At 38.4% G+C, this 14682-nt stretch overlaps 1 protein-coding gene across 1 annotated transcript in view; it reads left to right on the forward strand.

Moving 5' to 3' along the window:
• Window positions 1-14682, forward strand: part of LOC115060172 (zinc finger protein 385C-like) — a 50018-nt gene that overhangs the window by 7979 nt on the left and 27357 nt on the right. The window contains exon 2 of the mRNA XM_029528024.1: window positions 7462-7752. Within this exon, the coding sequence (XP_029383884.1) occupies window positions 7462-7752 (291 nt within the window). The remainder of the gene's footprint in view (window positions 1-7461; window positions 7753-14682) is intronic.

The following is a 14682-nucleotide window of genomic DNA, read 5'->3' on the forward strand; positions in this document are numbered from 1 at the left end:
CCGGCTGAGACTCTGGGGCTCTCAGAGATGATGCTCAGGTGTCTGGTGTTGGTAGGAGAGAAGTCTGTCTGTGTCAATGCTGTGAGGTGTCTACAAGATTGATGCCAGACCAGTAATGCACGCCCAGAGGAGCATGTGTACAATTTTCTACTTGGATTTTCAAATATAGTACCCCAGCTGATGGAGCTCAATGGTGTCTTATGTTTAATGCATATTTATATTCACACAGTCACATACATACAATATTAAGATTAACTGAATTACTGCTATTGTTGCTATTATTTTTGTAGAACACACAAAATCTATTATTACATGGTATTTTCCAGAAGATACATCCGATTATCACTTCAGTTTTATTTTAACTGCATACCTAATGAATTTCTGCACCCAATATATGCCACAGCTCGAGTGAGAATTAAAGATATAGTTTGGCATTAAAGTAGCATTCAAGAAAACAGGAACTACTCTTGGGATATGATTCAAATATGAAAACTAAGAACCTAAATTTTGAAAAGATGAACAACTAAATACATATACGTGGTGTCGTTGCCCCATGTTCTTCAACTGGCTGAGTCCAAGGGAAATATAGACTAAAAATATGCACCCTCTTAACAGCTCCCACTCACTTACCTAACAGAGTGAATCACTGCATTATGAGTGGAACATTTGCAAATGACCTTGTCATCATGATCTGACACACACTCATGCCGTGGGATTATAAATGCTACCACCCTTGTCTCTATATGGCGTGCACATACGTATTCAGAATACAGTATATAGGGAGTGTTTTTCTGAGGGGTATTCTGTGTGTTTGTGAATGTTAATGTTTTGTATCTTTTATTCTTCATTGAGCTTTCCAGGTGAGTCATGCTTCCTCTTGGTCATCCTTATTTTACATGCCCACCAGAGAGAAACATTCACACACAACGAAGAAAAGATATTCTAACACTTTGTTACATGGCATACTTTGTTTATATGCCGCATTGGTAGATTACCTTTAAAGAAATTCAGTGTCCTGAAGAAATACTAACCTATATTTAACCTAACATATACTACACTGCCTCACCATTAAGATTGGCCTTGTTGTCAGATCATATATTGTGCTACCGTATCTAGAGAACCCAGCTTCTTGTTTTGTATCTCACTTAATTTATTTATTTCTGCATTTTTGTTGTTTTCTGTGCCTGACTGCTTGAGTCAACCCCAGCCCTGACTAGAGACCAAGTCAGCCCACTTCCTCTGGTTGTTAATAAATTGTCATGGTTAGGTCTAATACTTGATTGAAACGGGAAAGTGAAGGCAAATTAATAGGATAAGTAGTAAAGCTTAAGGACAAGAGTTGACTTTTGAGACACTACACAACACTTCACACTTTACCAAAAATGTTGACTACATGTTCCTCCAAAATTGCCAATAGAATGATATCTTTTGTAGTTTCAGCACCCAGACAACAGCAGCCTGAATATAAATATTAATTTCAAATGAGCAGTTGTAATAGTTTCCTTGAATCTTTAAAAGGACAGATGTTGGGCCAGGTGTTGGAGAATACTGGCTGAAAATGGTCAGCAGATGTGTGAACTGCACAAATATTGCTGTATTATATAATCTAGTTCACGTTACAGACCAGAGATCAATACATCATAAATTTTCAGGCTGTACTTTACGTCCACTCAAGTCCAGCAATCTGCAGCCTCTTTGTGTGTGTGTGTGTGTGTGTGTGTGTGTGTGTGTGTGTGTGTGTGTGTGTGTGTGTGTGTGTGTGTGTGTGTGTGTGAGACGTCTTCATCCGCTATTCTGTACGATTGGGCATTTTGTCCATTTCTTTCTCTTTCCTGTGCAAATTGCAGCATAATTGAGCTGCAATTTGTGTGGAAATGGTTCAAATTCATCTTCACATGGGATGTACTGGGTTGCCTAGCGACCCAATTGTAATTAACTTGAAGACTCAAAAGAACTCTATAGGTGCTGGGGTTTTGTGCGGGGCATTTGTGTGTAAAATTATCAGAATTTTTTGCACTTTGATACACATTTACAAAATATATGCTGCTATTAAGAGCAAGATTACTCATATTACTCTCCTGTCCAGTTTTTCCGTGCTAGACCAAAAGCATAATCTGCTGTCGTCTTTAGTCGACGTAATGGAACAGTGGTGACAGGTGGGGCAGCAAGGGGACTTGTCTTGGCCTCAGTGTCTGGAACAAAGCCATTTTTGAAAGAGCATATGTCCATATGAAAACATCTCATTAACAGCTGCCTTTGTATATCTGCTATTAGGCATTAATCCACCTCCTTAGCACATCTGGATTTGACCTGTTTATTTCCAGAAGTTTCCTAGATCTTTCAGCAGAAAGAGGTGCAAATGTTCACACACGGAGGGGAGTTTATGGCCTGAATTCAGTGTTTTAATTTTTAAAGGCTAGTCTAAATATAGGACTTGATTCTTTGAAATATAGTCGTAGGGCACCTTGATGTTATGTGCAAACAGAAAACTTTGTGTAGCCACATAGCATTTATAGTGTAATAGATATACTGTTTCAGGGAATTAAGGGCAGCTAAATATAGTGCGTGGGGTACTGTGTCTGTTATGAAAAATTATAGATGATGACGATGATCTACATGCTGACAAGTGAGATATATATATATATATATATATATATATATTTTTTTATCATGTGGAAAATGCTAAAAAATTAATGAAAATTAAGGTAACAATACACTGTCATGTTTTCTTAACATTAGCGAAAATTCAAGTTATTCCACATTACTCTTGGACTTAAGTGTTGAAGCTTTTTGAGCACTGAAAAACAAATTCGCCCTCAGCATGAAACAAAAGCACATCAAGGCAGGAAACGCATCATACAGATGGGCAGAGCAGCTTGGGGGAAATGGGCTGAACAGCCAGCAAGGTTTATAGATGCCTGTCAGCTCAGCATCCACTTGGCCAGACTGAATAAAACTGTTGCTGTTTGCTGCTAGCTTTTAGCCTCTATCTCCTCAGACTGTCAGCTTAGCATTGAGACGACCTTCATGGAAGCTTTAATAAAGTAGCAGCGCTAATGTCAATATAAAAGTTGCAAATTATAATTTTTTAGGTTGGCACTGTATTTTGAAATAACATATCTTGGCTTTGACTTCCTGTTTCCATTTGATTCTCAGACTTCTACTTGGTTAGCTCTCTAACTAAATCCCAAGATGTGTGTGTGTGTGTGTGCATTAGATTTAAACTTGGGTTTAAGGCTGACTTTAACTGTCCAACAAAATAAATTCAGTCACAGACCATAAAATAAATTATTAGTCACTTATGAAGGCATTGATGTGGAGAAAATAACACTGGAGCTCTGAGCGAGTCCCTTGATGGAGTAGTTATGAAGTTGACAGGTCATTTCGATGCTGCTATCTAAGGCCATAAAAAAAGGTGTTGAGCACACTGTTGGCAGGGAATGTTAGTGGAGTGCTAAACAGATGAGACATGCAGGCAAGTGAATTTTTTTTTTTTTTTTTTTTTTTTTAGGATCTGCTGGGTTGATTGATTGTTGACAAGAAGAATTTGTCGGAATCCTTTTGACAAAATGCACCATATGGCCAATAAAACCTAAAAAAAAAAACTACCTAATAAAATGTCTCACACATTTATCACGTATCTGGTCAAGTTAGCACACATCTCCTGTGGTGTGATGCATATTCGCTTATGGTTTCGACTTCACAGTATGAGGGGCATCAGGTCAAAGAGACTAACATTATGGAATCTTTATTATATCAGCTCTGATGCAGCTTTCCTCATCCTGGACCAACATCCAGCCAAACAGGCTGATGACTGCTGGTATTTAAAGAGCAGCTGGGGGCCCATATAGCTTCACTACAAAGAGGACAACATGACTGGTAGTGCATTTACAGATAAAATGTGGAGCTGATGGCGGAACCACCTTCAGATGTGTACAACTACCCTCTTAAGGGATCGAAACTGGACCTATTAAGTCCAATGTCGCAATTTGTTTTACTGTGTCATTTCAACACTGACAGAATTTACACAAGTTAAAACTCTAATCTAATCTCCTACAAGATGTTATTTCCTCTGAAATATCCCAAATTGTTGGCATGACAGATGAATTCAATCAATGAAGGACCTAGAGAAACACCTCCAGCACTGCACTACTGTATTTTTTCCTATACTTTTATTATGAAGTGCTGGAAATCTATGTGGAGTCTTTAAAATCAGAATTTGAGTTTATGAGTTCTAAAGTTCAAGAATTTAAGGTAAAAAAGATCATTTCATAACACAATTTAGATGTTTTTATGAACTGGACACTTTGCGCATTATGCACTGAAGAGTAGAAGAGCTGCTGAAAGTAAAAAGTTGAAATATAGTGCTAACCTTTTGTGAAGGAATTTAAGTCTAATTTAATGGGCCATCAGCTGTAGACTGCAGGTGCCACAGCGCAAACTGCGGAGCACCAGTCATTTAAGCCATTTGGTCCTTAGCAGAGGCCAGCAGCCCAGCTGCCCATTCAGGTGCCAAATAGGCAAAGCAGCCCTGGCTGCGGTACAGAGAATCAGCAAAAGCCCAGCAGCTGCTGGCTGCCGGCAACCTGTTAAAAGTTGTCTTGTAATGGGGCTGTCGGGTGATAACTCCAGCTGGCCACATAGAGATGAGTAAGTGGAGCAGCTTGAGTGTTTCCAATGAAAAGGAGGGCTCACACACCCATGGAATCAATGTACAGTATTAGACATTAGCCAGAATGAGCTCAGTTTGCTTGACTCGGCTGAAAAACAGTGCCAGCGCTTAAACCAGTGGCCTGAAGCTCATGTTCCTTCAACCTTTAGATCATACCATAGATAATATTTTACAGATGGGCATTTGCAAACATATTTTACTGTCAAAAAGTCATCAAAGCCACACATCCAATAGATAAATTGAGTCTTTTTTTTGGATTTATTTAAATATCTGTGTTAGACCTCAGCCTGTTTCTTACCATGCATTTGTTGTTGACAGTCTGGATAAAAACAAAATTTTTCTTGCAAATATAGTGTTACAAAGGGTTTTCTTCAGCAAGAAAATTGCACATAGTCTGTACAGTAAATGTCCATTTATTATGTTAAATTTAATTTAACTCAATTTCTGTGATTGCCTAAAAACAAATGCCAAATATTTTCTAATGTATTTACAGGATACTGTGGCGTTACCATGAATAGTGTAAAGACATTAGTGCCAACGAACCATTATTGGGAGACAGAACAGATAAAAAATATTTATGTTTCAGTAGTTTGCAAGCTGAATAAACGGAGTTTCTGTGGCTTTGCTCATGTATTTCATCCTTGAATAGAGGCAACTGTCAATGCAAACTACCCTAAAGTGAGTTAGACGGACCGGACCTCCATCTCACTGACCCTGTCTGCTGTCTCTCAACATCAATACTGCTCTGTGATGGCAAACCATTTACTGACAAAAGACTTTGGAGGCAAGAGTATAAGTCTGAGCTCTTATCCAGCAGCTGTCGGACAGAACTGAGACATATATTGTACTCAGACATTTGGAGAGCAGCTTCATATTTCCTCTTTGGGCCTGTAGCTTGTTTTTGTCTGGAAAACAATTGCTTTATCACGATAAGTGTATCTGTATTTATTGGTGTATAGGGCCACTTCATGTACTTGTACTTGAATTTATTACTCTATCAAGCATAAGTATCAAACAATTTGTGTTTATTTGATTTTGTATTCAAAGATTGTCTTGTTGCTGTTTTATGTTATTGAATGGTAACTTGAAGAATAGTCTTTGTTCTCTCAGATAATCTTTTATTTTCAGTTTTAGACTCCAAACATCATACAGCTGAGATGCTTTGACTTGAATTTGAATGTAAATAATTGAAATTAAATAAATATTTTGAAAATTGGACAGATCTAAACAAATGTTCATTCATTATTCATGCTGCTTGTACGTGCAGGGTCTTGGTTGGGTTGGAGCGAACGACCTGTTCTCGTTACAGATCTCTCAAATAAAGGACTAATGGACTGAAACTGCTTTTTTTTTTTTTTCTCCTTTCTTTTTGCTAAAAGCAATGGTTGTTCTAAACCAAGCCATGTAATCTTGACAGTCTATCAACAAGAAAAAACCAAGGCACTTTACACTTAATTTATTATCCATTACATTTTGTTGAACATGTTTTGTTGTTTTATACTTTTAAACTAAAATGTTTAATCATGAAGCATTTTACAGAAGCAGCAGTCAAATTTAGTTGTATTAACAATAAAGGCATTCTGATTGAAACATTGTACAAGAGCGATGTAGACCCTGAGCAGGGCACCAGTCTATCTCAGGGCTGACATGTAGAGACAACAATTCAGTGACATCTATGTAAATTTATAGATGAAGTATTTAATAGTGGTTAGATTTGAATCTTTAAAAACATAATTCCTAGTTTTGAATGAATTAATAAATGTTGTGGTCAGAGTTGAATTGAACCGGGGATTTTTGTTGAAACCTGTTATTCCTCCACCGGCTTCAGAGTTCCTCATTGACTGTCATATTTTCGTTTCAATAATTGTGTTGGGCTGCAGCTTTGAAGTCCATATCGCTGGTTGGAGGCTGATGAATTCCAGTGAACACATTTCCATTCCACTTTCATCTTTTTGCTGATCAAATTGAATTTTTATAACAGCAAAGATTTGACAAATAATGGTTCCTGTGTGGTGGTGGCGGTGTGGGTTACCTTCAGTCAGGCGGAGGATGAAATGTCCAACACAATGAGGACTTAATTGATGCAATTATCATATGAACAGCACCAAAAATAAAGAATTCAGTTAGACTTTGGGTGACATTTCTACATTCACAATGGAGCTCGCGTTTAGCTGCAGCTTGATTTATTCTGTCGGTCTGCTGTAACTGCTCAGCCATTACAGGTATTAAGGCTGTGTGCGCTCACAAAGAAACATGTCGCTTTGTTTTCCCCCCGGGAACCAGCTTTTATTATCTGATAAATGGAGAGATGCAGGAACATGATACTTATCTACAGACTGTTGTAATGCTGTGACGTGTGAGAGAGAGAGGCCGTCTTTTTCAGCTAATGGATGTCTAATTCAAGCCCTTTGATGGGATGTCAGATTTTTTTTAAACGTGCATTGAAATATATTGAAATTTGTGAGCACTCTGGTTAAAAGATGTGAATAAGTCTAAGTGATGAGTATCCCTTTTGTATGGCTATGAATTCTGGGTTTACATTTGCTCTACATTGGTTGACACATGAAATTGCAGTTTGAATCACATGAAAAAAGAGGTCAATAGTTGTCTGAATGCAGTTATGCTGCTCTGTTGCCCCCCTGTGGGGGCTTCAACAACCTACATTCCACAATATTCATGTAATATCTCGTAACTATTCACAAGAATTTCAACACTTGTTACACAACAAATTTTTTAATCAGATGATCTCTAATTAATCTCTTCATTAATGATAATTTTTCTGCATCCAGATATGAAACATCCAAATTGGCTAGACAGCAGCCCTCCCTGCAAGAATCAGGAGGAGCAACAGGAGGAAGATGACGACGAAGAAGAAGAAGAGGAGGAGGAGGAGCAGGATGAAGAGGAAAGGAAAGTGAGGACAGGATACAGGGTCAAACGGGAGCGACGCCAGAGCAGCAGCGCCACCATGTGTCAGGTGTGCAACATAAGGCTTAACTCCAGTGCCCAGGCCCAGATCCACTACAAGGGGAAGACACACCAGAGGAGACTGCGCCGACTCGCAAAGGCCGTCAGCACAGGTAGGATACGTTATTTCCATCACCTGAAACTAAACTTCAATATACAACAGTGTTGGCATTATATACAATGGTAAGCAGGCCAACAAACACCAGGTGTCAGTCACTTTGGGAGCAGTGTCTCCTAAAAGTTCAGTTAACCAGTTTACTGTTGATGATGGGTAATACTTTTACTTTGTCAGGTTCAATCCCTCGCAGTCCAATATTGATTCATATTAAGAAGAATACTAAATAAGAATAAACTGTCGGTACGCTTCAGCAGACATGTCCTTTCCTATAAGTCAGTGTAATGAGGTCAGGCAGTCCGTGCATGACTGGACCTTTCTGCCCAGGACCTCTCCCCACATTTTCACCTGTCAAAGGAAGAAAACACCAGGTGATGGTAATGAAATGAATGATGGCTCCATTCGATCCGATCCCACTGAGGCATGTCTGTGAGACGTCAGTCCTGCAAGTAGGGCAGGTAGATGGAACAGAGCCACCATTTCTGTTATTAATTACACCTGTTTTATTCACCTGATGGCAAGTTAAATGTCTGCTGCATTACTCTCATATCCTGATATATAATACTGGAGGGACAAGCCTCAATACAGCTCACTGAAAGACTCATAACTTGATATTTGCTTGATGACAATACACCCTGCCCAAAACACAGTTTAATCAACAGCTTTGCTGTAAAACAGCACATTGTCTGTTTACAAGTGGTTGAAATAGATACTGTCGAGTGTCTGACTCTACTGCCTCTTGAAACCTAGAAAATGTATTCCAATACCTGCAAACCATGTGATTGTCGCATGTTGTGGTGAAGATTTGTCTTTATCTGCATCATCAGAGGATAAAAAAAATGCCATAAAATGGCACGAAAACTGAATAAATAAATGCTTTGAAGAAACTGCTATCTGTCAGAAGATAGTTTTTTTTTCCTTTTGGTCTCTGCAGGATTTCTAGCAAGAGTTTGGCAAAAAAAATTGAGAAATAGCTTAGGTCTTGACTATGGCAATGTTATGTCAGATGCTTATTTATTTTGACCAGCAGTGTCTTACAATCTTGTAAATGTTCACATCGGCAAACCATGAGGAGGTGTTATTCATTCAGAATATATTTGATATTCCAGAAGAGCCTCTAGCCGTTTTCAAGCATTTCCAGCACACCTGTTTGGCTAAGGAGCCATTAATCACTTTCACTCACCACCACCTGTGTCATTCTGCCGCGCTGACCAGCTTGATCAGTCAGAATTCAGAAAAAAAATAACCTCTAATCTACAACTGGCTAATAAGAGAGGGCTTTTTAATGTTGATTTATGAGGCCGTCTCCCTCTGTAGGCTTACCACACATATTTAGCTGTTCCACATTAACTTTGTGCTTGGAAAATTAAATTAATACTGCTTCCAATCTTTAAATTCTCCTTCATTTCAGCCTCATTTTGTTATCATCAGAATGTTATTGACTGTTTTTCAGTCAGGTAATGGCATTTGGAGATCATCATTCATCCTTAAAAGTGTGAGACTAATCAGGAAAAATAAGGAGGGAAGTGGCATGTGTGCGTGTTACATATTTGCTAATTTACTTTAATGGAAATCTGGGTCAGTTGAGTGAGACAGACACCTGTGTGAGAGTTACTCAATTTCTATTCAACCTGTATGAGAGGATCTGTACATTCATAATCTAGACTGCTCATCCTTCAGTTTTGTGGAGGGGGCTGGAGCCAATCCAAACTGACGTAGGACGAGGCTGACGTCCACCCTGGAAAGGTCGCCAGTTTACCACATGCTGATGTACAGAGGCAAACAATCATTCATGGTCACACTAAGTCATGGTTCAGTTTGGATTCAAATCCTGCTTGTCTTTTGACTGTGGGAGGAAGCTGGAGTAGCTGGAGGGAACCCACGCAATTATAACATGGAAATTCCACACAGAAATGCCCCAGAGAGGATTTATGTCTGAAATCACCCACTCATCTATCCCTGCTTTTAGCAAACACATACTGATCACTTGACGGCATTTCTGCACCCAAAGCATATCCATTCTCTTTGTCAGTTTGTGAAGGTGCGAGTTTGCTTTTTTATACTTGTGGGAAAATGTTTTAAACCTGTTGAGTAAGAGTAGTGTTTGGAATGGGATTTCATCAAACCTTTCTGTTCTTCTGGGGCTTTTTCAGGCAAGACATTATGCCATGTAAAAGTACGATAAGCCCAAATCTAAAATAAATAATGCATGAATCCCACCTTGTATGGTCCTTGTATTGTTGATGCTCACTGTTACTGCTGTGGAAAACATTCACTCAGGGTTAGAAATAAGTGAGCAGGCCTTTTTTGAAATAAAACACTGTGACACCACACTGAAAACTATGGATTTTCAAAGTGCATGCATTTTATTTTTTCATTTCCCCCAAGTGAAAAAAATAGTCAAAATCTGTTTGAAGGAAGTTTATTATATGAGAATAGGAATAAATAAGACTGGGTTTAGACTGTGTGAGTATTTGACAGAAGATATATGCTAGTGCCTTTCAATGTCGCAACAAACTGAAATACTCTGTCTGGGTGTTATTTATTTATTTTTATGACCTCCATTTTGCTCCAGTTTGGTAGCGAGACTGTAGGGAGCAGTTTGTTTTCTGAGGTGAAATGTAGCCCTTACCAGCTCATTTCTGTAAAACAAACCACATTGAAAGACTGAAAGACTTCCATACTGTACCATAATCAATAAACTCCACATTTGCGCAGAGATACTGATGTACTGCATTTCGACATGTGAACTTAACACCATTGTTTTTAAAAATTATTTGTTTACTGTGCAGACTTTTTGTGGTTTAAACTTCCCACCATTATACTTGAACATCAACAGGATTAGCACTGACAGAGTTGAAGCACAAAACCTCCTGTAGGCCACCATGTCAGGCCCATCTCGTCCACTAATTGACAGAAAGTCAGCCATCGGCAGCTTGTGTCGGCCCCGCGGGTGAAGAGCCTCTTGCTTCCCCTCACAGGCACAGAGTGATTTCACACCTGCCATGTTTGAACTGGTTAAATGAACCCTACAGGGTTTGACCCCTTTTGTTTGGGTGGTTGCAAAATTGGCTATACCACAGCAATCAACTGCCTGACCCTAAAATTATTATGAAAGGGATTATTTGAAGAATCACTGCAACTAGTCTACAGACAGGAAAATGATTTTACTTCTGAATATTCAGTATGTCAGTATTTATTTAAATTTAGTGATAATCTACCAAAAAAAAGAGAAATCTCAAAATCATGGAAATAGACATATGGGGAAAAAGCAATCCAAGAGAAGAAGCCATTGAATGGCTTGTTTTGTTTAGATATGTAATTTATTATCTCATAAGACAAAAAAGTTAAAGAAGCTAGAAGCAGAGAATATTTGTAGCTTTTGATAATTGATATTTAATTCCTTCTATAGAGGAAGGGTAATGATCTGTCCACTAATTAACTGCAAACAACGGTCTTTTGTAGTGTAATGTTGATGATGGCCTAAAGTCATATGCTCAGTTAAACTGTCACATCAAACTGGATAGTGGAAATGCGGTAATCACCAATAAATTTAAATAAAATTCAAATATAAAAAAGCATTTTGACAAACCATCCCGAGGAACAATGTACCTGCAATATAAGGATTTTCCTGTTTAAAGGACAAGGCATTCCCATCATTTTGTGGAACATAACAGGTTTTAACTGGAGTTTAGAAAAATGATAAATAATTGTGTAAACATGTGGGAAGGAAATTCCTACATGAAGTCCCGAGTAATGACAGCTTTTGTACAGAGAGGAGAAAAGGAGGATGGACCAAGTCTGTTAAGGTGACTGTTGGCAGTGTGTGTTGCGATGAAACCAGCCTAATAATACCCACCTCCTTCTCACAGCTGAACTAACATTCCCTTTATTTAGCTTCATGAAGTGATTGCCCAAATGAAAATAGGGTGGGGTGTTTCTCACTGGGGGCTCTTTTAAAAAGAGTGGAGCAAAGCGCTTTCCATTTCGTACATGCCACATTAAAAGCCTGCTCCGTGACTGAGTCATTGCAGTTCAGGGGTTATACTTTTCTCATTTATTGGTGTGAAGAGCATTCCACGGTCCATGAGCATCATGTGTACAGACTTCCATGAAGGGACATTTGTCTCTATATAAAGTATTCAAAACTTGAGGAGGTCAGGAGGTACATTAATGGATAAAACATGCATTTTGAAAGTAAATTAGCAATATTCAGTTTCATTTGACAGTATCAGCCCATTCCAGACATGTAATTATTATTATTATTAAAACTTCAAGTCACCAACTTAATGTACGGTCCTTCTGAGATGGCGATAACTAATTACAAACTAACTAAACTAACAAAATGTCGATCTCATTGTTTCCTCCTGGAGATGCTACTTCCTCTAAGCTTTTAACTCCACATTATTGTCAGACAGTTTTGAATGTTGAGACTGTTCATGGAGAAAAAGTAAGGGGAAGTCTGTTAGTTGAGTTTTATGGACCGGTTAATTCATGGAGGACTATGATATGGTTATAATGTGATACATGCCAGTGTGACTGCACTGATGTGTATTTTTGGCTATTTTTAACTGTGTGCAGAGTGAATCTCTCTGCCCAGAGGGGCGTATACATCATGTATGTATAAATTATGTTCCTTTGTCATATACCATTACACCTCTGGCAAAAACATCCAAGTTTCAGAATAACCTAATGGGGCTTTAGGGAAAGGCTGTTTGAACTTACCTACCCTAAAAATATGTAATTTCCTATACTCTGGAATGAAAATCAACCCTCTCCTGCAACAAAGCTTCCTTTCAGATAGTTTCTTCTGAACACTGAATGTTTTTTTTCTTGTGTATAAAAATACAGTACATACACGGTCGCCCCAAAGGCAGCCATAAAAGCTCTATTCTCATAGACATTACATTTAGTGAGTTAACACGTTTATCAGCTGGAATTTCTGCTGCTTGGCCTCATTTCACATAGCAAGAGTTGCTCAGCGAGATTTTTTCAGCTGTCACTTTATCTGTCATTAGTGATACTTGTGCACAGTCTCTCTGCAGAAGAGAGCATCAGCTGCAGACACAGATGCCAAAACAGAAAAAAGGCGGGCGATGGGAGCTTGTTCACCATTTCGCAATTTTCCTTAGGGGACAATGGTATTAAAGCAGACACCTGTTTTACAGTATTCCCAAAGGCTGCATCCTGTAAGCAGGTTACAAATTACCCAGGGAGCTGAAGCTGGATTTTAGACTGAAATAAAGCAAGTCAGTCATTCTTTCTTTTTATCGTAGATGGTGGTGCTCTGTAGTTGTCTATGTGAACATGAGTCATTATCCTGCATGTGAAGAAAAGTTGCATGAAGCATCGGTGAGTATTTGAAGGCAAAACTGAGTTTAACTTTTAGTGATATGGCTGTCTTTTGAGATCAGATGTTTAGCAAGATTTAATAATGATGTGAAGGTATATCAATAAATTTGTTTAGGGAAGCGTGCTTACTATAAAAACAAACAGGCTTTGTGAATCATTTCCTATTCCCTGACCTTCCCTGAGTTTGATTCACACAAGTAACTATATACGTACAGAGTCCCCCGTAGCTAAATGGAGGTATGCATAGCTGATATATACTGTAGTACGTCCACTGACAAATGAAAGCATGCTGTGCAGAGCCGCCATGACTATTGTGCTTGAGGCTGTCTCCTTGCTCTTTCATTTCAATACAGCAGTCTGAAATCAAGTGTAAAACTGTCACGATTTGTCAGTGTTGTGCTTCCACCCCACACTTATTCAAGTGGACAAGGAGCCAGCAAGGAGCACACAGGGCAGACACAAGCTGTGTCTGTGTGCGTTTGTGTGGGTCTTTGTTTGTATGTGTGTGTTTGTGTGTGTCTGGACAACACTTGCATGACATTTGAAGCCAGGTTTCCAGTGTAGAGACTGTGCGAATAATTGCATTTATTTGAAGTGATTATAGTGACTGTGGCATGAATAACAATGCAGTGAAGGCCAGTCCTCCCCAGTGGCACATATAAGACCCTGTGCTGCCTCCCAAAATATGAAGCTATGTTCTTCTGTGAGTGAAAATCTTCCTCTTCAGCAACTAAAAGCACAGCGCAATCGTGACAAACCATCATAAATGTATTGACATTAACCTTTTTATATGTGTAAAATATTTTGTAGTTCAGCACTTACAATTTGTGGTGGAGTATCACAGTGCATCAAAAAAAACGTCGAAACTCAACTCTGCTGTCTAATATCAACAGAGCGATCAACAAAAGAATAGGCAGAAAAATGAGCAAACTGTTAGTTGAACAATAATCTCCCCCACTTGCTCATTAAAACAAACAGAGCTGAACACTCTTGGTTGCTTAGTCTCAAATAGTTAAATTCAGCACTGAGTGTTGAAACAGCTGTACTATTAATATGCTAAATTTCCATTTGACTTTTGTAATTCATTTGAGTGTGTTAACCTTCCAGAGTGAGTTACATTGCACATTTTTGGAGGCCCGGGGTTATGTTATAATATTGGGAGTGTAGTGTAAAAAAAAAAAAGTAGATATAATGCTTAATTAACTGAAGAAATATATTTTCATGGCTATTGGTTATATTTCTGTAGCTACATATTTGTACCTATGTTATATTATAAATGGCCTGATCTTGGCAACAATTGAAAAATGTATTGTAACCATATGGCTTTTAACAACAATAATAATACATCAAAATTATAGATAATTGTTCTTTAGACAGTCATTTTATTTTGCTCACAAGGAGAAATAACACATTTCTTTAAGCACAAAGTGTTACAGCTACGAATATATGATGACTAATGTTGCTGACTGTATGACTTAAAGTTAAAAGTAAAAGTCACTACAATGGAATACTATAAGATGGTATATTTTGACTTAAAATAAATGCACTGTCTATGGACAATTTATTGATGTGTTCA

Source organism: Echeneis naucrates, chromosome 19, assembly GCF_900963305.1.
Source record: "Echeneis naucrates chromosome 19, fEcheNa1.1, whole genome shotgun sequence".
NCBI classification, from domain to species: Eukaryota; Metazoa; Chordata; class Actinopteri; order Carangiformes; family Echeneidae; genus Echeneis; species Echeneis naucrates.